A 24,356-nucleotide genomic window follows, 5' to 3' on the forward strand; every position below is an offset into this window, starting at 1 on the left:
AGGATTTCTTTCTAAAAATTAAGGTGTAAGAAACCCTGATTCCCAAGAATTCCTTCTCAAGAATTACGAGAAGAAATTTTTTATTTTAAAATTCCCAATTTCTGGGAATAGTAGAAATATTTCCTGAGAAATTCTAGATTTTTTTATAATCTTTTCCGATCTGAAATTTCCCATTTTCTCTGCATAAGAAAAAAAATAATTGGGATATACCCCAACTTCACTGTAATCTCAGTCTATGTGTGCTATACATATGCAACATGAAATTGAGGACTTTATTTGGGACTTTAGTCTTACCTTTGTTGTTTCTGCTTGAGTCATACTTACCATATTTGTCGATTGTTACCTGATAACGACAGTTTGACTTTGCTGAAATATTAATTAAAAGGTTATTCATTTTTATGGCTATTTTGACTATTTTTGTTTAGGTGTACCCCTTTTTATAATGTCATTGGCTTTTTACTCAATTTTTGGTTCATTACTGATGTTTTATTAGATATATGAAGAATATAGGGAAGGAATAATTTTGGACATACTTTTGTGGGATGTTTCCTGTTGTCATCTTATTGAACAGCATCCAGCATATGGTGATATTATTGAAGTATGACTGAAAGGAATTGGGGGGGGGGTTAGAAATGTTAAGATAGAGAGATGTGGGTTAAACACAAGTTATGCGAATTTTAAAACCCGGGTTTAAGGATGGGTGGTGAGCGGTAAGAAATTGAAAGATAGAAATTTGGGGGGAGGGGAAGAGAAGGCTTGACTATGATGAAACAAGATTAGGTGTGGGAGTAACGGAGTGCGAGCCATTTTGAATGTGCATCGTCTTCGGAACTCATGGGAAAAGCGGAGGCTATGTCATGTTGGCTTGTTGTTTTTGTCTTGGGTGTATCTGTGTTGTTTTCTATTGGTCGGAGTCGTGACCTGATTTTTATGTTTTAAAGCTTCCAACTCTCAGAGATTATACAGAGGCAGTGGATGTTTATCGAGTTTTTGTCACGTTTTATGGTTATTGTTATCCTTATGGCTAACGAAAATAGGCAAAATAGTCATAAAAATGAATATTTATTTAGAGGAGTAACATGGAAATTTTCCAGAAATAATACCTTAATTAAAAGATTCTAATTAATATATCTATCTATCTATCTCTCCCTTCTATCTGATTCAGACAGGTTGGGTCTCTTAATGAGGAATCACGACAAAATAATGCAGCCGGCACGCCACTCCTCTGCTGCATCCCTAATGCAGATATTCATGGCTGTAGTCCGTATATGTTCATGGGGCCGGTTTGCCTGCTTGTGGGATGAAAAAACCCCAGCTAAACTGGGAGGGAACCCTACAGCCCGCTCCCAAGACCTGCTAACTTAGTTATGGCTGAGGAAGATCCTGAAGCTCCTCATGTCTCCGACAGGAATCAAACCTAGGACACTCCTTCCACAGGCATATGGTTGTGAAGCGCACACAGCCACTAGGCTAACCACGTAGACAATTAATATATACTGTATGTTTTTAATTTTCTTAAGTAATTGACCAGATCTGGAATCAAACACGTGACTGTGTATAACCATAATGGCCTAATAAGGCGATAATGGTAGTACACTAAAACTAAGATCCAGCTGGTTATTGAGATATTTGCCTGACTGCTGAGCCAGCACAACATTTTTCAAGCCTTGGCCATATTGCATCTTAGCATATTGCCATTTTGTTCTGGTAATGTTAATTCATCATCATCATCATACATATCAAGGATTTAGGCCTAGCATGGCCTGTTCCGGCCTTAGAAGTCATCGTTTAAGAGGACGTCCTGGTTTTCTTTTTTCCTAATGGCTTGTACTTTAAGGCTTGTTTTGGTAATCTTTCTGTTTTCATTCTTTGAACATGTTCCATCCATTTATGTTTATATTTTTTAATTTTTTCTATTACTGGTTCTTGGTTTAATTCTTTCATAATATCTTCGTTTCTTTTGTGATCAAATAGGGTATACTTTGCAGTTTTTCTCATAAACTTCATTTCTGCTGTTGTTAATCTTTGTTTGTCTTTTTGTTTTATTGTCCAGATTTCGCTTCCATACATTAAGACCGGTAAGACTAATGTATTGTATACTTTTAGCCTGGTTTGTTTTTGAACTAGGTTTGGTTTAAATATAGAGTTACTTACACCTGTTATTTTTAAATATTTTGCAATTTTTACGTTTATATCTTTTTCATTTTCATGTGTGATCATACATCCTAGGTAGTTAAATGCATTCACCTGTTCTAAGATCTTGTTATCTATTACTATTTTTGTTCTTGCCGGATCTTGTCCTTTAAAGGCCATAGTTTTTGATTTTTCTGTTGATATTATCATACCATAATCTTTGGATATCTCATTTAGATTTAAAATAGCTTTCTGTAAGTTATCTTCAGAATTTGTAATTATTATTTGGTCGTCTGCAAAGAGGAGAGTGTTTAAGTTAACTGTAGGTGAAAGTTTAATTCCTTGGTGTAAATTTTTACTCCATTTTATTATTATTTCATTTAAGTAGATATTAAAAAGAGTTGCTGAGAGGGGACATCCCTGTTGGACCCCTTGGTTTATCTCTCTTGTATATGATAGCTCGTGATTTAATCTTATTTGTATTTGATTATTTTCATATATACTTGTGATAGCTTTTAGGATATTATTTGGTATTTGTCTTTCTTTTAATATATTAAATAATATGTTTCTTTTAACTTTGTCAAATGCTTTTTCAAAGTCAATAAATGCAATATGTGTTTCCAAATTATATTCTCTTCTTTTCTCTGCTATTAATTTTAGGCAAAAGGCTGGGTCTATACATGATCGTCCTTTTCTAAATCCATTCTGTACCTCTAGAATAAAGTTTTCAGAATATTTCATTAGTTTGTTATTTAAGATCCTGCTATATATTTTGTAACAGGAATTTAGTATACTGATACCTCTATAGTTTTTAGGGTCATCTCTATTACCTTTCTTAAAGATAGGAATCACAATTGCTTTTTTTCCATTCTATTGGGGGGATACCAGTTGAGTAAATTTTATTTAAAAATAATAAGAGTCTTCCTTTGAATCTTGTTCCTGCGTATTTATATAGTTCTGAACCTAGCTTATCTTCTCCAGGTGATTTTCCGTTTCTTGTTTCTTTCAGGCTGATTTCTAATTCTTCTTCAGTTATTTCCTTTTCATTTTCGTTAATTGTTTGCCAGTTGTCTTTTTTAAAATATTTGTCTGTCCAAGGTTCTGTGTAGTAATTTAGAAATTCTTCTAATTTTAATTCAGTGTTTAATTTTATGTTTTCTTTGGTATCTGCATTTAGGTGTTTCAAAATCTTATATACATTGGGTCTTATTTTATATAAATCATGTTCTAAATTAGAAACAAATTTATTCCACGATTCTCTATGTCTTTTTCTGACTTCTCTTTTAGCTATTGCTCTTATTCTTTTATATTCTATTTCATCTTCTAATCTTTTACTGCTTAACCATTTGTGATAGGCTTCTTTTTTCTTTTTAATTATTTCTTTGATTGTATCATCCCAGATCTTCAGTTTTTTTCTTTTATTGAATTTTTTGGTCTTTCCTAAGCTTTCATTTGCTGCTGCATTTAGTATCGTTTTTATATTAAGCCATTCTATTTCTATTTCTTCATTTTGCTTTATTTTATTTTGATATTGGTTAATTCTTTGTTCATATAGCCATTGTACATTTGTGTCATTCAATAGTCTAGTTTTATAAGCAAATGTTTCAATTTTTCTTTCTATTCTTGTTACTTAGCCATTTCGGTGGTAATCTTAATTTTATTTTAACAAAGAAGTGGTCACTGCTTATTTCATATCCTCTGTGAACTCTAACATCTAGTGAAAATTTTGATGTCTTTTCAGTTAATATGAAGTAATCTAATATTGATTTCCATCCTCTTGCTGCCCAAGTATATTTATGTATGTCTTTATGTTTACAGAAGGAATTCATTATTTTTAGGTTATTATAAACTACAAAGTCTATCAATTTTTTACCATTTCTGTTTAGAGTGTGTTCTCCATGTATTCCTATATTATTATTAATTTTCGTGTTTCCAATTCTTGCATTTAAGTCTCCTGCTAAAATTATGTAGTCATTTTTATTTATTTTATTATATATGTTTTGTAGCTGATTATAAAAATCAATATTATCCTGTTCTCTTCCTTCTTCTGGGGCATATAAACCAATTATTGTTAAATAGCCTCTATCTATTTTTATTCTAGCTTCTATTATTCTTTCATTCCATAATTTATAATGTTTTAACTGTTTTGAAAGGGAGTTATGAATCCAAATCATGACTCCTGCTTGTGCCCTTTGGTCTCTGTCGACTCCACTGTATATCACATTAAAATTTTCAGTTCTCATAGTTCCTTTTAATTTCTTTTTTGTTTCAGTGATTACTGCTATTTTAAAATTTCTTTCATTTAGTAACTGGTCTAATTCTATTTCTTTATATGCTATTCCTCTTACATTCCAGTTTGCTATGTGTATTATATTTTGTCATTTCCATTTTCGTTTTCCCCTTTTCCATTCCAGGGTCGTTTCTCATAGATTCAATCCGATTATCTTTTTCTGTCAGCTTACAAGTAGGATTATGTTCTCCATGTCAGGGGACTAGCCTGACGATGGAATAGTTCAGTGGTAGGGCTGCTACCTTAAGGCTTCTGAACTAGCCTTCTTCCGAATTTAAACCCATAGGAGGAATAGCATATATTGAAGGGGAAAGAGTAGATTATAGAAGAAATATAGTAAGGTTTATAGAGAGGGTATAGTTGTAAGGCCAGAAATGAAAAGACCCCATGGCCCTCGAGTACTCTAATAGCATAAGGGTCATAAAGTAAGAAGAGTTGTCTGATAAGGCCTTATAGGAAAGATTAAAGTAAGTGGATCTTCCTCAAAGTAGAAGAAGGAGAGGATAGATCCAGCTAGGGGGTCCATGGGAGTGCCACTTCCCTTACAATCAAGATGATTGCCCCTTATGGCCCTGTTAATGTTAATTGTACTTGATAAATAGCCAAATTTACTGTATGTTTGTGTGATTAATTTTCAAAGTATGTCTTGTAACAGAATATAAATATAAGCAACACCTCTTTTGAACAGGAGATGCTGTTAATGATTTTTTAATTACTCTTATTATATCAGCTTCACACACGCAAAATCTATTAGTATGTTACTTGAATAACTGGAAATTGTATTCATAAATGGAATGAAAGAAGTTTCAAGTTTGAGGTCAAACTGTCTGCAGACATTAAATGTAAGCTGCTTGTGTTCTTACATTTTTAGAGGAAAGTAATAGAATGGTTATGACTACTTTGGTGGAACAGCCTATGACGTTACCTCTGAAAAGACATAATGTGGAATTAGATCATTTGTGAAAGGTGATTGAAGGAAATTTGCAAGAGAGAGAGAGAGGATCATCTGTTAAGTCGATTGCTCTCTCTTGGACAGCATCAGGTTTCCTTAATGAAACTTTTTGTGCACCATCCCTATATGTTAGAATTGCATTCCAAGGTTGGTCATACCAGGAATTATAGTTTCAGGAGTAATGTTTGACTGATAGAGAACACAAAGCATTTTTCATGCTTAGAATGCTATGGATGTCATGTTTATATAAATGTGAAAGTCAACTCAAAAAGAGAAAACTGATCTTGAGTAGAAATCTGAATTGAAAGAAATCAAAAAGTAAGGGGGAATGGATATTTATCCATATAGTTTACATGATTTAATTTATATAATTGTTAATAGAAAATAATTATTCATGAAAATAAAAAATACTTCTGTTAAACTTCTTCTTTTTTTTTTTTTAAATAGGTTTGACAACAGTTGGATGTGCCATATAATTAATCTTACTTGAAATAACATCATATCCATATAGAACAATGTAATATGGATAAAACAGGCAAGTAAATATTAACTTTACAGACTCAGGGAAAAAAAATTTCCAGTATATAATAATAATCTTGTAAATATATCAATAATAATTAAAGTTATGCATTGAATTAGAAGTGTGATACAACCAACTTGCACAGAGACTAAAGAAAAGTTCATTATGAATTTGGATTAAAAAAATATTCCTTCTCTTGTTCTTTCTGACTGGATTTTTTCAAAGTATCTGCATTCGGTTCGGTAACTATTACCAAAGAGATTGTTTGAAAATCATGAACTCCTGTGCACTTCAATAATTTAATTTGCTAAAATTTGTCACTTTACTATCTTAACATTACAGGGTTTTTGTGATGATGGTTAGTATGATTTCAGTAAAAAATTTTGAATATAAAACAACAAAACATTTTCAATTTTATTTTGAATAAAACATTTTGAATATAAATTCTCTGACTGATATAAACTATTAAAAAAAAAGATAGATAGATAGCAGCAGTTTGCAACATTTTTGTTGCAACAGGAGTTTTCAACAAAGTCTGCATTGGCAAAAGTATAATTCAAATTGTGAACCTACCTGAAGACCACAGTTCATATAAGAAATCATTGAAATTCTGTTAATTACAATGACAGAAGGCCGTGCGGTTAGCCGAGTGGCTATGTGCTTTGCAACCATATGCTTGGGAAAGGAGTGTCCTGGGTTCGATTCCCGTCACCGATGTGAGGAGCTTAAGGATCTTTCTCAGGCATGGCCAAGTTAGCCGGTCTTGGGCGTGGACAGCAGGGTTTTTTCTCCCTAGTTTATCTGGAGTTTTTCCTCCCGCAAGCAGGCAAATACCGCCATCGTAAACACATGCATCTACAGACATGAGACACCAGGAGATATAGGGCTAGCCACCTTATCCTTGGAATGGGTATGGCTTAGAAAGGCTAAGGATAGCCTATAACAGACCACTAGGCCTAATACGTGAAGGAAGAAGACAATGACAGAATGACAAGGAGAAAAAAAAAACAGACACATTTATTAACAATGAAAAAATAATTATATGCAATATTTACATTTATCTAATATCCATCTGACTGTGTAATGCCACAAGATTTAAATAAATGATAGCTTATAAGTTATTATCATTATCCCTTCCACCAGGAAACAAAAGCCCATCTAGGGTGACAACAGTGTGAAGTCTATAAATTACATAAATTCATATTTATGCCAGAATGTATATGTCACTTCTATCAAACGTGTTTTTAAGTTGTTTTACATTTATGATGAGAAAATGAGAGCACCTGGAGGAAGACCAAACAGTTGTAGTCTGATGTGACTAACTTCAGCTTCAGCTAGAATTAAAATAAAATGAACGCCAGGAGCAGGTTATAATCACTAATTGCTACTGTGGCCAAACTGATATGCATGCCATGAAATTTGCCACCTGCATATAAGATAGCTTATATGATATAGTTCCTGAACTTAACTTTCCTATTAACCACAATACCCAAATTTTTGCATTCATCAACTTTTTCTAAGGCTTGTTCATTCAGTTTCCAATATCCATCAGTTCACTCGGATTATCCTCTCCTCATTCATTCTGTCACTTTTTTTGTTTTAATTTTTTTATTATTTATTTATTTAAATTTTTTTTATACATATTTATATAAATCCACTACTTCTATAACCCGCTGAAGAAGATCTTTCCACATGCTTTCTATCCTATCAGTAAAAAATGAACTTTGTATATTTGTTCTAAATCCCTTCTTTGCTTTTTTATTATTTAGTAGAGCCTGGTTCAGGTAAATCTTGTAAACTCCTATCTATCTATCTATCTTTTTTAAATTTTTTTTTTAACACTTCATTCTAAATAGCATTTCATTGAGTTGCTTCTGGTGAAATTTGTGCTGAAGAAAATAGGAAATAAACTGGTTAGTTTTGTCAAACATCTGATGAAATAAGGTGAAACTACTGTTGTTTAAACAAGCTTTGGGACACAATATTCCCATTACCATTCAAAAATGAAAATCGAGCAGGCTTTCTTCTTGATTAGTTTTCTTTTTAACTCTCCACTCTGAATTAATTAATAAATTTCATTTAAATCTCTTCTGTCTAATGTCAGATAAATTCATCAGATTATAACTAACTAGCTAATGCATATACGAAAATATTTTGGGAAAATTTGAAGAAAAGAGCAAAGTTAATAATAATGGCAAATACCTGTTGGATTTCTGCTCAGGACATGGGTTGGTTATTACTAACACCATGTTCCAACATAAAAATGTGCACAAATTCACATGGAGAGAAGAGGCAAGGAATAAGAAAAAGTCTCATTGACTGTGTTATTGTTGATAGTGATGTTTTTCCACTGGTGCAGGACACCAGAGTGTATAGAGGATTTGAAATTGGAAGCGATCACTATTTAGTCTTGAGCAGGATAAAATTGAATTGCATGTTGAAAAGAATAACATGTAAGAATGTTTTAAAGCAAATAAAAGTTGAGCAGCAGCTCTCAGATGTGAACTGTCGACTAAAATACACAAACATTATTGAAGAAAAAATGGAAGAGTTTGAGAACAGGAACTAAACCTTGGAGATTCAGTGGCAAGCCTTGAAGAAAACCCTGATTAATTCAGCCAGAGAGGCATGTGGTGAGGTTGTCTGCAAGGATAGAAAAATCAGAACCCCATGGTGGACACAGGAAGTTAAAAAGGCAGTGAAGGAAAAGAAGAAAGCATATCAAGCGTTCCTGGCAAATAAGTCAGCTTGTGCTCTTAGAGAATATAGAAACAAATGTAAGAAAGAGAAACACTGTGTAAAACTATCTAAACAAAAGTCATGGGAGGACTTTGGCAAGAACATAAAAAATAAATATCAAGAAGGTGGTAAGATATTCTGGAAGTTGTTGAAGAAGCTTAAAAATGGAGGAAAGAGTTCTGTAAAAGGAATTAGAGATGATAAAGGTGACATGAAAACAGGAGAAAAAGATATCCTTGAAGTATGGAGTAATTACTTCAAAAAATTGCTAAGCGAAACAAGCAGTGATAGCACAGTGTTTAAAAACACCCAACCAGCATACAGGCAGGAATACATATCCTTACTTGAAGTAGAAAAAGCCATCAAAAGCTTAAAATGTGGAAAGGCAGCAGGAGTAGATGATATTTGACCAGAAATGCTGAAGTATGGTGGTATAAAAGTCTTACAGTGGCTGCACTGTATAGTTCAGAAAGCCTGGACAGACGGATAAATTCCTGATGATTGGAGTAGAGCTCTTATAGTACCCATATATAAAAAAGAAAATAAAACTGAATGTGAGAAATACAAAGGTATTTCCCTACTGAGTGTTCCTGGTAAGATTTATGCCAGTATACTTGAGAAACGGTTGAGAAGAATTGTGGAAGAAAAGCTTGGTGAAGAACAAGCTGGATTCAGGCCAAATAGAGGCTGTCAGGATCAGATCTTCACTTTACAACAAATAGTCGAGAAATCATGGGAATATAACAAAGATCTGTATTTAAGTTTTGTTGATCTGGAAAAGGTATATGACAAGATGCCAAGAGCTATTCAATATGCTACAGTTATATGGTGTAAATGGGGCATTATATCAAGCAATTCTTAGTCTTTATTTGAGTTTTAAGTCAGCAGTTAGAATTGAAGGAAGTACAGGAAAATGGTTTAATGTTGAATCTGGTATGATACAAGGATGTACATTATCCCCTCTATTATTCATTATCTATATGGATCACATTATGAAGGAAAGTGGTATTAAACATGATATCAAAATTGGAGATGTTAATGTCAGCTCTTTGCCTTTATGTGGACGATGTTATACTTCTAAATAAATCCACTACAAGTTTGCAAGATTACCTGACTAAATTGAATAACTGTTGTAATAGGTATGGTCTGAAGGTCAGCAATAAAAAGACAATGAAAATAGGTAGAATCGTTGAAAATGTCAACTGTGTTGTGAACGGAGAACCCGTGGAACAAGTAAAATATTTCATATACTTAGGCACGATTTTTACTAAAGATGGTAAATTAAATATGGAAATAGACAACAGAATCAACAAAGCTGGCATGGTAGGAAGTCAATTGAATAAATTCGTATGGAATAAGAGAGAATTTAGCTGTATACAAGACAGTGTTCAAACCAGTTTTAACTTATTGATCTGAGAGCTGGGTCAGAAGTAAAACACTTGACCAAAGACTAGAAACTGCAGATATGAGAGTCCTGAGAAAGATTTGAGGGGTGAATAGATGGCATCAATGGCAATATCATATTAAAAATGATGATAATAGGAAAGAACTTGACATCGTCAGCATCCAGGAATGCGTTAGCAGAGCTAATCTCAGGTGGTATGGTCACTTAATCAGAATCGGCGAGGAAAGATTAGCAAAACAAGTGTTCTCTGCCAGGTTAGCAGGAAAATGACTCAGAGGAAGACCAAGAAATAGGTGGATTGATACGATACAAAGTGCCTTAGATGATAGAAATATAAGATCTGATAATATTGGAGTCTTGACAAGTAACAGACTGATTTGGAGGAAAATTGTAGATAGGAAGTTATTAATGATGTAAATTTTTCATGTAGTACTATCATATCCTGTACACCCCTTGAAGGTATATATATCAGGAATTTGATGATGATGAGCTAATTGGCATAGCTATCATGATGCAATCCCATTACAGACTTGGTCAGTGACTTCTTTGAATGCTCTCAAGTTTCTTGACAACCATTAAAAACCTTAGGAAGTAAAGCTAAGAGCTATAATCCAGTATTGCCTGACTAAAAGACTTGTATAATGATAATATCATAACACAAGTGAACCTCTTTTAATTAATCCTGCAATCAGCTTGAGCTATACTAGTTGCCTTACCCGATATAGTTCTTAAACTTAACTTTCCTGTCAACCACAATACCTGAATTTTTGCATTCATCAACTTTTTCTAATGCTTGTTCATTCAGTTTTCAATATCCATCTAATATTATCTTCTTACCTCACTCTCCCATCCACTTTTTCATTGTTTTTGATCATCCTGTAAAGAACTTAGGTCACTGTTTTGTCTAATTTGACGTCATCAGCAAATAGAGAAATTTTACTTTTAATATTCAAACTTAAACAACAGCAGTTCATACTGAATCCTGTGGTACTCTGCTCCTAACAAGAAGATTCCTCCCCTCCTCAAAAAAAACCTCTTTGAAGGTCCCCCTCCTCCCAAACACTACTTCTCGTATTACTTATCACTCAGTACTTATTCATTTTTCTAGGTGATTTTCAGTATCTGTTTGTTATGTTTCAGTCAATAGGCTGTTATATGGAACACTATCAAAGGCTTTTCTAATATTTAAATAAATCACATCATAGTTATTACTTTATCTATTTCCTTTATGACCTCTTCATAAAAAGTAAGCAGAGTTGTCATAGCCATTTCTCCTTAAATAAACCATGCTGTACTAGGTGCAGTGAATGATTCCTGTTAACAATATTCTGGATGCAATTCCCAATTAATTTTTTTCTTACTTTGCCTATGCTACTAAGAAAACTGACTCGTCTATAATTCTTCACTTTAGTAATGAACCACTCTTGAATAATCTTACAAACTTCTAATTAGAAGGAACTTTTCCCAATCTCAGTGGTTCATTGAAGATGATCACAAGTTGAAGTTGATTAATTATTCCAAACATATGTCTATTTACTACCCAGCAGAGATATCATCTCTCTTTCTCTCTCCAGTCTTATCAGTTGCCAAGGGATTTAAGATATCAGTAATTTCCTATCAGTAATTATATCATGCAATAAATTCTTCTGCAATTCTTTGCAGAAGAAAAATAACAAATATCCTGTCTTGGTATGCTCTAATGTCGGATGAAAAGTTTTTAGCTCTTATATGTGAGTTAGGCTTAAAATGCCTGTCTGTTAAATTGTTGGTGAATTCACTGAAAGGATATTAAATATCTGTTGTGATTTCATAGCTGTTAAATCTTAAAATTAAAAGTTTTGAAATTGAACAGAGAGCTCATAAGAATATAACCTGTCATCACAGCTACCTTGTTAATATAAAGAGAGTTTGCTAATGAAAATGCAACTTTCTGATCTTAGTACTGGGGAAAGTTTTTCCCTGGTCTCTGACAAGAACCAACCTTTCAAAACAGTAAATGAAAAAAAGCATATCTGATTATTTTATAAAAGCAATAATAATTGGGGTTTGCATTTTTTTTTTTTTAAAGTTGCCTTTGTATGCTTCAGTTTTTATTAGTTTTGGTTTCATAACTCAGCACTTACCATGTGTGTGATTTAAAATTGATATTTATGTTTAAAAAAAATCTAAAGTATTTGAGATTAATTGTATACTTACCAGATATCTGATAATTCTAATAAGTTCAGTGGCTCTTTATTCTAATTCACAATTTGTTAAGTGTATTGGAATTTATGTTGTTGGCCATAAAGACATTCTCCTTTCACTAACAACAATCTGGCATCCAGTTGAATATGTGCACATGCACATTGAGGAGATTTACATTTGACAGGCAAGAGCTTCAATATCCCAGGTAACAATAAAGTAAGCAAGTGGAAGTCTGAGAACAAAGATCAAAGAATTTTGTTTTAGGAAGTTGCTATGAAATTTGATGGTTGGAATGTTAAGCAATTCTGAAAAAGGAATTTTAACAAGGAAAACACTTTGACTAACAAATTAATACTGTAAAGAAGTGAATAATAATAATAATAATAATAATAGAAACAGATATAAATAGATGTTCTGTTTCATAGTTTGAAGAAATGCTATAATGGAACTTTTCTTTTTCTGTCTCAAGGACACCAGTAATGTTAATGAATTATTTTCTCAGAAACAAGTGATGGATTTAAACAAATCTGAAACTTTAAACTGGCATTAATGAACAAGAGCTCTAATTTGATGCATTTTTGTAAAGTAGTGAAAGAAACTGTTTTCTTTAATAAAGGATTTATTTTCATTTCTTATAACTAAATTGCTCAAGGTAAGACAATATTTATACTTAGTGAGAATGAATGAACATTATATGCTAAATAAGGAACCACTGCAGCTTCTCTCTTCCATCATCTATGTGGATGATGATGAGGCCGAATGAACTCTTTCCACTTCTGTCTATTCCAGGAGAGTCCGAAGAATTCTGTCCAGTTTGGTGTCACTTGTTGTGATTTGGTTTTCAGGTCCTCTTATTTTGTCTATCCATCTAATTCTGGGCCGTCCTTTGGATCTTTTACCTTCCATCGTTGTATTCAGGGCTTTAGATGGTAGTCTTTCTGTTCCCATTCTGGTCACATTGCCAAACCATCGTAGTCTTCTTTCTTGGATTTTATCTATTATTGTTATTTCTTGTTTTAGTCGTTTCCTTCGTTTCTTAGTCGATCCAGCAGAGATACTCGAAGTAATCTTCATAGCCAACCCATTTCAGTAACTAATAATTTTTTCTCTTCAGCCTTTTTGAGATTCCAGCATTCACTTCCATAGAGGAGTATTGGGAGGACCATTGTTTCATAGATTCTTACTTTTGTTACTTGTTTGATGTCTCTTGACTTCCATATTTTATTAAGTCATCCAAAAGTTTGGGATGCTTGACTGATTCATCTGTTTATATCTTTTATAATTTCACCATTGTACTCAATAACTCCTCCAAGGTAGGTGAAATTTTCTGCCTGCTCTAGATTCTTACTATCAATTTCAATTTTCAGATTGGTGCTTCTTTTTCCTATTTGCATAATTTTTGTTTTGTCTATATTTATGTTTAATCCAGATTTTATACACTCCTCCTTTATTTTATCAGAAATTCACTGTAGACTTTCTTTCGTGCTTACAAGTAATGCAGTGTCGTCTGCAAATTTTAAATTTGTCACATTTTCCCCATATATTTTGATTTTGGCATCTTCATTGTTTAAGGCCTTATTGGTTGCTTCTTCCAGTGTAAGATTGAACAGGTCTGGTGACAGATTGCATCCATGTTTTACTCTGCTCTCTGTGTGTGGAACCAGTTGGTTAAGGTGTCCTCCATTCATACTGCACTTTCAGATTTCTCATATAGATTCTTTATTATTCTTATGGTTTTGTTGGGAATTCCAAATTCTTTCATAGTTTTCCATAGTTCTCTTCTACGGATTGAATCAAATGCCTGGCGAAATTCTATGAAATTTATGTAGCAACTTTGGTTGTACTCTAGTGTCTTTTCTATTAGCTGTCTTAAAGTGAATAGTTGATCAATTGTGCTTCGCCCTGGTCTGAAACCTGCTTGTTCTTCTCCTAGTGCCAGTTCTATATATGGCTTAATTAGTTTTTGGAGTACTTTCGTAAAAACCTTACTTGGAATACCGAGGAGGCTAATGCCTCTGTAATTATTGCATTCTGTTTTACCTCCTTTTTTGTATATAGGAGTTATGACTGATTTGGTCCAATCAGTAGACACTGCTTCATTTTGGTAGATCCTTTCAAATAATGTTTTTAATGGTTCCAAAAGTTGTTCCTTTCCTGCTTTTAAGAATTCTGCATGTATTTGATCAATGCCAGGTGCTTTCCTAGTTTTGAGTTTTTTGAGTTTTTCTATGCTGGGTGCTATTATTTCTTTGGTAAAGATATTTGTTTCCTCTTCCATTTCAGTGACTGGAATTGTAATATCCTGGGAGCTGTTTTTATTATATAAATTTGAAGTATTCTTCCCATCTGGCCATTCTTTTTGTTTTACTTTCAATTAGTTGTCCCTCTTTGTTTTTGATCATTATAATTTTTGTTGTCTGTGTCTTACTAATTTGGTCTATTTGTTTATATAATCCATGAAGGTTATTTTCTTTTGATAGCTTTTCTGCCATTTTGCATTTTTCTTCTAACCAGTTATTCTTGTCTCTTTTAACTAGTTTTCTAATTTCTCTTGTTAATCTATTATATTCATTTCTGTTATAGTTCTATTTTAGTTTCATGCTTTTCCTTGGATCGCTTAACTTTTTTACTTCATTCGAGATCCAATCCTTTTTACTTTCTCTTTCTGTGTAACCTATTGTTTTATCTGCTGAATTTAATATTATTTCCTTTAATTTGCACCAATGTTCTTCGATGTTTATATTCTCTTTTGGTAGTTCCTTTAGGTTTTTATCTAGTTCCAGTTGATATTTTCTTAGAATATTGTTGTTTTGTAGTTTTTTTACATTCAGTTTCCTTTTGACTCTAAAAGTGCTTCCAGATTTTAACGTTTTCTTAGGTTTGCTAATACTAGCTTATGGTCTCCACAATCTGCAGAGAAGGATCTGCAGTTTAGGATACTTGATTTCCATCTTTGGTTTACAATAATATAGTCTATCATATTCTTGGTTTGTCTGTCTGGTGATATCCATATCCATTTTCTTTGGGGCTTTGGATGTTTAAAGAGAGTGTTGGTTATTGTTAGTCTATTATTTGAGCAGAAGTTTAGCAGTCTTTCGCCACGTTCATTGCTTTCTCCATATCTGAACTTTCCAATTACTCTTGGCCAGGTATCCAAGTCTTTGCCTACTCTTGCGTTTAAGTCCCCATTACAATTAGGAGATCTTGACTTGATGTCTGCTGTACTACTTTTTGCAAATCTATATAGAACTCCTCAATGTCTTCTTCTGATGATGTCGAAGTTAGCGAGTATACTTGAATAATAGTTAGTGATTGATCCAATTGATGTTTTAAATCTTGCTTTAATTATCCTAGGTGAGATAGGATTGTAGGACAATAGAGAGTTTTGAGTCTTTGGTTTTAATATAAGTTCTACTCCTTCTTGGTGTTTGTTGTCCTCCCTGCCTAAAGTTAAGATTTTGTACTGTCCATGATGGAATTCTCCTTTTCCAGTCCATCTGGTTTCGCAGAGTCCAGTCACTTCCCATCGGTAGTTGTCTAATTCATGCAGTAGTATTTCCAGTGCTCCTTCCTGGTGAAGAGTTCTTACATTCCATGTTCCTATGCTTGTTATGTTTTTCCTATCTATTAGGTGATGTTTTGTTCCAATAGCATTTTTCGTCTTCACTATCTTGGTTCCCTAATAGTGGGCGCGACCCTTGTTTGACCGGGCGACGGTCGAGCCGGCATGTATCTTTAGATTGGTTAGAGTTCGTTCGGTTTCGATGGTTAAGTTTTTGTCGTCTCAATCACCCGTCCTTGACCTGAATTCAGCCGCTTTTTTTAGTAGCTAGTGGAAACTACAGTTTGAAAGGAAAGAGTCACCGACTCGCCCTCGAGTTGCTCTAATAGCACTGGGGGGAAGGAGTAAGAAGTAAGAGAGAGTAGAAGGAAAGAAGAGTAGAAGACCAGTCTCCAGAGATGATATACCAAGTGTATATTGTATGAAGTAAGATCAGGTCTAGCTTGGGTATCTCGGGTTTGTCATGCCCGTACTCACCAATGTGAGCCCCTGAGCCCACTGCAGCACCAGTCAGATATGAACTCTTGTAAATTTCCTTAAACACTTGGTGTAAACAATTTCGTGCATCTGATAGAATATACAAAGTGTGCACGAGGCACACAAGTTGTTTGATTTATTTTCTATTGCTGTAGGGAGATTAATAGGAACAGAAACTCCACCTCTCATTTTAACAGTAACATTCAGTACCAATAGATAAATCAGTCTAGGTGTAATGAATTTATTGATGATTTGAACACACTCACGCTTTCATGTTTTACTTTTCAAGAAATAAATCTGTCTCCGCCCATTTATCTAAGGTAATTTGTAATCCTCATTATCAACTTGTTAAAATGGGGGGGGGGTAATTGTAAATGTGTTATATTTACTATGTTTATTGCATAATTTCTATCCTTGTTGGACTGTGCCATTGTAAAATTTATAATACTCACAAAGTTTCACCTATTCTAATTAATCCTTAACCTTCCTTTTTTTCTTTGTTCACTAAGTCCTCCTGTCTTAACGTTTTATTCCCCCCCCCTTTGTTTCTTACCCTTGTCCTTTGATCCTACCGCTCGCTTAACTTCCTGTTTATTCAACTATTGCTGGCTATATGATTTGCAGCACACTTATTCTCTCAGACCTTTCTTCTAGACAAAATTTATTTTTATTAATGACTGTTCCAGTCTAAAAAAATTAATATTGTCTAAGAATAATAAGAGTAAGGATAAAGGTAATGTCTCAACAAAATTTTCTTTAACTATATAGCAAGTCATGGGGTCTTAACAAATCTCTCTTTATCAAGTTGTGGCTATTCTAAACATAATCATGCACACAGGTACAAATTTTTTATGAGATAGTGCATTGACAAATGATCAGATCAATTGTTGCTTAAACAAAACATTTTATTTTAACTTAACATGAAGTTCGCCACTCCTCTGCTGCATTCCCTAAGGGAGATATTCATGACTGTATCTGTGTGTGTTCATGGGGCCAGTTTGCCTGCTTGTGGGATGAAAAATCTCAGATAAATGGGGTGGGGGAGAAACCTGCTGTCCATGCCCAAGACCAGCTAACTTGGCTATGGCTGAGGAAGCGCCTTCAGTTCCTCGCATCGTCGCTGGGAATCGAACCTAGGACACTCCTTCCCCAGGCATATGGTTGCGAAATGCATAGCCACTGGGCTAACCACATGGACCTTACCTATTTAACCTCAGCAAAATTATTGCATTATTGAAGTACATGCATTTTTACGTTTACTTAATAGTCACACTCAATTTAGCACTATGAAACACACATTCTTTACAATAGGTATAGAACAATTATCTCTTCTAACTTAACTAACTTTCAGGAAATATTATTCCTTGCACCAGCAGTTCATATACATTAGTTCTACCTTGTTACTACACAATACCTTACAAAACTATACCACCTATCTTTTGTAATATTTACATACAATTTCTGCTTATATAAGTTACAAGGAGAATATTAATATCATTTGTCTACTCACAATTCTTTCAGTAAGCTTACAGTCCTTTTTCATGAACTATACCTCAGTCAGGATATCTTGAATTCTCTCCGTTATACAGAACATGTTCTTGACTCAGATATTTCTGTACTCTACCGTTGGCTAATCCGTTGTCCTGGCATCAAGTCCTTTGCGGGAATCACGGCCTGCTATTCGATGGGACATATGTTGTCAGTTGCTCCTTGGAAGCCCTCCCGGAATATTTTAGAGGACCTGCCAATGAAAATAGCGCTGACAATGGCGCCAACCCCCCAGTTGCGTATTCCATGTCATTGCTTCTTCTCGCTTCTTCCACTCGGCGATCGGGAACCAAAACGCCTGCAGCAGCAAAAGGTCCAGATCTCCTTTTTTCCCCTCTCCTGGTAGCCCGAAGTGGCAGTGGACCTTCTCTTTTTCCCATGCTTTTTCTTCTTTTCAGCCCCCTTTTTATACGCTCCCTGTTCTTTGTTCTTAACCTTCAAGTGTCCGTAGTTATCCGGCAGCATGATGATGTCACTCTGGTTTTCATGCTGAAGGTCTTTGCTTTAGGGGAACAATTTGTTCGAACTCTTCTGACAGAATAGGAAGGAATAAGTGTGAGTAGAAACACTTTCATTAATGGTAAAGAATAATTAATAATTATCATTTGTGATATGTATGTCCTATAAGTTGCTGGGTAGAGCAAATAGCACGATCCCATAAATTCTAAACATGAATAAGTGAATTTATGGTGGCATAATTTAAAAAAAAAAAAAAAAAAAAAAACTTATGAGAGAGTATTGCAGGAATAAATATGGTTTTATTGCTTATTTAATGTTAAAAACACTTAATCCACTTTCTCTAATTTTTTTTTTTTAACAATACTTAGACAAGGGTATCTTACATTATTTTGGTCTAAAACCTCTGTAAAATTGAGTTCGATAAATTAATTATCTTAATTTATCGCACAAAATTTTACAAAGGCTCACCCTTTCCTGAAAAGAAAAAAAAAAAAGGTTTTTTTTTTTTCTTTTTTCTCATTTTCTGGAGAGGATCATAATTTCCTTTACCATTACTGTTTTTACTCCTAACTAGGTTGGCATCATTCCCATAAGTCTTGGCTATGTTTAGATTTGAATAGCATGCATTATTGTTTACAATAATCCTTGTGTTATATCTCTTGACTTTTGTGTGACTGATTATCAAGCAAAACTTCATCCTTGGTTGCTGATCATTGATCCAATCTGCCTTATTGACAAGGGAATCTTACATTATTTTGGTCTAAAACCTCTGTAAAATTGAGTTCGATAAATTATCTTAATTTATCGCATGAAATTTTACAAAATTTCAGATATATACCTTCAAGGGAGTGTACAAGATAATATAATAGTACTACGTAAAAAGTTTACATTACTACTGGCTTCCTATTAATAATGCTCCTCCAAATTAGTGTACCTCTTAAGACTCCAGTGTCATCAGATCCTATATTTCAGTCTTCTAGGGCATTTCTAACTGCATCAATCCACCTAAATCTTAGTTTTCCTCCTGATCTTTTTTTCCCCTTGCTATTGTGGAATCAAACACCTGCTTTGCTAATTTCCACTCTCCCGTTTCGTTTAAGTGACCTTATAGCCTAAGATTAGCTATATGCACTGATTCCTGAATGCTAATAATATCAAGCTCCTTCATAATATCTTAATTTTTAGTATGATTTTTGCTAATGATGCAGTATGTTCTCTCTCCTCATTTTTCTCAGAACTTTTATATTGTCTCTAGTTTTTAATTAACTGTTTTATTAAGCCACCTCTCAAATCCATAAGTTAAAATTGGTTTGAACACTGTCTTGTATATTGCTAGTTGAGTATTTTGGCTAATGTCTCACTTATTCCATCTAAATTAAATCAGCTAACCCCATACCATACCAGCTTTGTTTATTCTGTTATCTGTTTTCAGATTTAATTTACCATCATTACTAAAAATTGTGCATAAATAGCTGAAATACTTTAATTATTGCAGATTCTCCATTCAGGATAATGCAGTTGGTATTTTCCATGTTCTTGAAAGCTTTGTGAACATGTAGCTATTTTCATGTTTTTTTTTTCTTTTTATTAAAGTTATTTAATACTTCCAACGATTTTGATATATCTGTTACTGCAGTTATTCAGTTTAGTAAGCAGTCCTGAAGGACATCATGTATTGCATTCATTTAAGGATTATAACATCTTCATAAAAGAAGGAGCTGATATCAGGTTTAGTGCCCATTTTTCTTCATAATTTGGGCCATATAGATGATGAATAAAAAGAGAAAATAGTGTGCACTTTTGTCTTACAACAGATTTTACATCTAACAATCTTCCTATACATCTTTAATTCTCATCATCATCATCATCAAATTCCTGCCACGTACCCTCAAGGGGTGTACAGGATATGACAGTACTACATGAAAAAATTACATCATTACCAACTCCCTATCTGCTTCCTCCAAATCAGTCTGTTACTTGTCAAGACTCCAACATTACCAGATCTCATACTTCTATAGTCTAAGGCACTTTGTACCGTATCAATCCACCTGTATCTTGGTCTTCCTTTGGGTCGTTTTCCTGCCAACCTGGCAGAGAACAATTGTTTTGCTAATCTTTCCTCTCTCCCATTCTATTTAAGTGACCATACCACCTGAGATTAGCTCTGCTAACGCATTCCTGGATGCTGACAATGTCAAGTTCTTTCCTAATATCCTCATTTTTAATATATCTGTTCACGCCTCTAATCTTTCTCAGGACTCTCGTATCTGCGGTCTCTAGTCTTTGGTCAGGTGTTTTACTTCTGACCCAGCTCTCAGATCCATAAGTTAAAACTGGTTTGAACACTGTCTTGTATACAGCTAATTTAGTGTTCCGACTAATTTCTTTCTTATTCCATATGAATTTATTCAATTGACTTCCCACCATACCAGCTTTGCTGATTCTGTTGTCTATTTCTATATTTAATTTACCATCTTCAGTAAAAATCATGCCTAAGTAGCTGAAATGTTTTACTTGTTCCACAGGTTCTCCATTCACAACACAGTTGACATTTTCAATGATTCTGCCTATTTTCATTGTCTTTGTCTTTTTATTGCTGACCTTCATACCATATCTAATACAACAGCTATTCAATTTAGTCAGAGAATCTTGCAGACTTGTAGCGGATTTATTTAGAAGTATAACATCATCCGCATAAAGCAAAGAGCTGACATTAACATCTCCAATTTTGATATCAGGTTTAATACCACATTCCTTCATAATGTGATCCATATAGATAATGAATAACAGAGGGGATAATGTACATCCTTGTCTCACACCAGATTTAACATTAAACCATCTTCCTGTACTTCCTTCAATTCTAACTGCTGACTTACAACTCAAATAAAGACTAAGTATTACTTGATATAATGCCCCATTGACACCATATAACTGCAGCGTATTGAATAGCTTCTCTCTTGGCACCTTGTCATATGCCTTTTCCAAATTGACAAAACTTAAATACAGATCTTTGTTATATTCCCATGCTTTCTCGACTATTTGTCGTAAAGTGAAGATCTGATCCTGACAGCCTTTATTTGGCCTGAATCCAGCTTGTTCTTCACCAAGCTTTTCTTCCACAATTCTTCTCAACCGTTTCTCAAGTATACTTTAATTCTCTTTAATTTTAATTCTAATACCTCTTTAATTCGAATTTAATTCTAATTCTGCGAGGTCACAGCTGATCTGACAGATACAAACAAATTGTTGAATATAAATATTCTTACACATATCCAGTGTATAGCGTTGAGGTCATGACTAGCTGCGCATGCATATGTTACGAGTGATATTCCACACTGTTTATGTGGTCAGTTTTGGTTTAACACGTGTTATGTAAAGGTGTGTGATATTTGATAGTAAATTGTATCTGAGAGATACTGCAAACTCTGATGTCAGTATAGTATTGGTTTAGTTTTTTTTTTTTTTTTTTTTTTTATTTGCCATTGAAAATGGCTGGGAAAATATATCTATTGGATAATCCATCAGATGAATGAAGAGATTCAGTGAATGTTACTCGAGTCCGATGATGAGAATGATAGTCTAATGTAAAAGTGATATTTGGTAGTAAATTGTATCTGAGAGATATTGCAAACTCCGATGTCAGTATAGTATTGATTTAGTTTTTTTTTTTATTTGTTTCTTTGTTCAATAATTACTAGATTGTAACTGAAAATAAATAAACCATCATGTATTATATTTGCAGTGTTTTTAAGTTTTATCGCATTTTAGCACATACTAGTAATGAATGTATCTCTCAGATACACGCCTATGCTGCAATTTTTTTGACTGCGACATCTGCAGGGTTAAAGGTGTCATTCAAGGAAATATGGGTAAACAGTGAAGTGATGTCAAAGCTTACCAATATATCAATATTATTTAAAGTTAGAAAATGTGTGTGCATAGAGATAAAATATTGGAAGCATTCAACAAAAAAATTAATCCTTTCTTAGTGCTGTTAATACTCCATTAAACTTCTAACATGATGTTCTCCCAGCACTTAAGCCTCAATTAAGTTTCTCCATTTAGGTAAGTGTTCATATCCTATCACAGACAGGATACCTTGTTATCCTTTAAAACAGCTTCTTTCATCATTAGCTTAAATCAGTGTTTCTCAAACTTCAGATATCTGCGTACCCCTTATCAAATAATAAATAAATAAAGTATATTTCATTGTAAATGTCTATTTTATTTGAATGTATATGTTCACGTAAACAAAAAAATATGATTTATTTTTAATAGAACAAAATTTGGAATAGGTTCCTCTTCATTTCCTGTCCATGAAAATCCACATTTCAAGTAATTCATATCATACTTAAGAAGATTTTTCATCTTCTTCCTAGTTGGTTCTCTAGACATGTCAGACAACACACCCTTATCAATTTCATTTGATTCAATTTCAGTTGATACAATATCAACGTTTTCTTGTTGTTTACAGCTGCTTGTATTTGTTATATTGCTCTCTTTTGTGCGTTTTATAAATCCAATCTTTAACCAATGATCCGTACGTAAGAATTTGAAAGCAAAAAAAATTACCGTATTTACTCGAATATAACTCGCACTCTTTTCCAAAATTAAAGCAAAAAAATCATGGTGCGAGATATATGCGGAAACTAAAGTTTTCAGAAAAAAACTGAAAATGGTGTGACTTACAAAGAAGCTCCTACTCGCTATCGTTACTTTTGGCATCGAGAGCAGTTTCTTTGTGTACATCGTTAAAGTCATCTACCCAAATAACTTCATCTTCTTTTCCATTATTTCAAGCAAAAATTGCCAGAATTTACAAGACTTGATATAAATAGAGCAGCTATGAAGAAGTGCATACGATTGGTGCGGTATTAACAAAAGATCGTGCGAACCAAAGACAAATTAGCATTTCAACAGTTGAGTTGAAATGTTAATTTTCTTCAACCACATGCCATAATATCTGATACACATTCACTATATATTTCTTAGTTTTAACACATTCACGACAGGGGTAGTGTCAAGCAAAACCATATGTTGTCGGTGCAACATGGTTTTGCTTGACGTCTATACAGCAGTTTCTGTTGGAGGAAGATGTAATTCATTAGTTAGTGCCGTTTTTATCTCAGTTGTCTCTAATTGCACTATTTGTTGAGAAATATAATGATTCCATGCATTAATGACACATAGCCGAAAATTGCCATGTGCCCCCTGAAGACCTTCCGTGTATCCCCAGGGGTACGCATACCACACTTTGAGAAACACTGGCTTAAATAATGCCATTTATGTTAATCATCAATATGGTCACATTTGTGATGGTTAAAATGGCAACACAAAACAAAGTACATCTTATGAGAGATGCATTTAAACAGAAGTTAATGATAATTAGCAGTTTTCATAATCCACAGGTTTCTGCTTAACAGATTTCTACTTAGTTATTAACCTTTTTACTTCTAGACTTTATCTTGAGCAGTTTAAAAATGGTGTCCTTACTGAGCTCAAGTATTCTCGAGTGCACTTTTACATTAAAAAAATTTCCACCAAAACCACTTTTAAATGCATTTGAATTTTGTAGTCATGTGGAGACCTCTCTTGCGAATATAATCCTGTTCAACTCAAGGAGTGCTTAAGGGTCAAAGCTGTATAACTGAGAGGAGATCTCCACATAGCCTTTAAAGGAATGCAGACAGCCGACCAGGGCTTCTGACCTAATGTTCCAATCCTCACCTTTTCGTGGTGCACCCTGTTGGGTATCTACTTGGATACTGAATGAACGAGGATGGGCTGGCAATTTGGGGTTTAGCCGACCAAATTGTATTCGTATTGGTTAAACCAAAATAAAAAAATGATGGTACAGAATAACAAAATTTCATGCCGGCTGTGGTATCGCCCAGTTAAACAAGGCCCCCGTTGTTTTCGCCAGGAACCAGGGCGAATGGCGAAAAGTCAGCTACTGGAACAAATCTGCAAACACACCCCAACTCAACATCACCAGAGTTAAAGATCAGTACTATCAACATAAGAAGCCCGAATGGCAAAGAAATGGAGCTAGCTGAGGAATTAGATAAGTACCAGATCGACATAATA

At 33.9% G+C, this 24,356-nt stretch overlaps 1 protein-coding gene across 2 annotated transcripts in view; it reads left to right on the forward strand.

Annotated features, from left to right (window-relative positions):
- LOC150097914 (uncharacterized) overlaps positions 1 to 24,356 on the forward strand; it is a 156,961-nt gene that overhangs the window by 22,861 nt on the left and 109,744 nt on the right. For both annotated transcript variants that reach the window (XM_090405973.1, XM_090405972.1), the window contains exon 2: positions 5,823 to 5,910. In XM_090405973.1, the coding sequence (XP_090262099.1) occupies positions 5,898 to 5,910 (13 nt within the window). In that variant the 5' untranslated portion in view covers positions 5,823 to 5,897. The remainder of the gene's footprint in view (positions 1 to 5,822; positions 5,911 to 24,356) is intronic.

The sequence above is a fragment of the Typopeltis vanoorti genome, chromosome 16 (genome assembly GCF_054136105.1).
Source record: "Typopeltis vanoorti isolate ZY-2024b chromosome 16, IOZ_Tvanoo_1.0, whole genome shotgun sequence".
Lineage (NCBI taxonomy): Eukaryota > Metazoa > Arthropoda > Arachnida > Uropygi > Thelyphonidae > Typopeltis > Typopeltis vanoorti.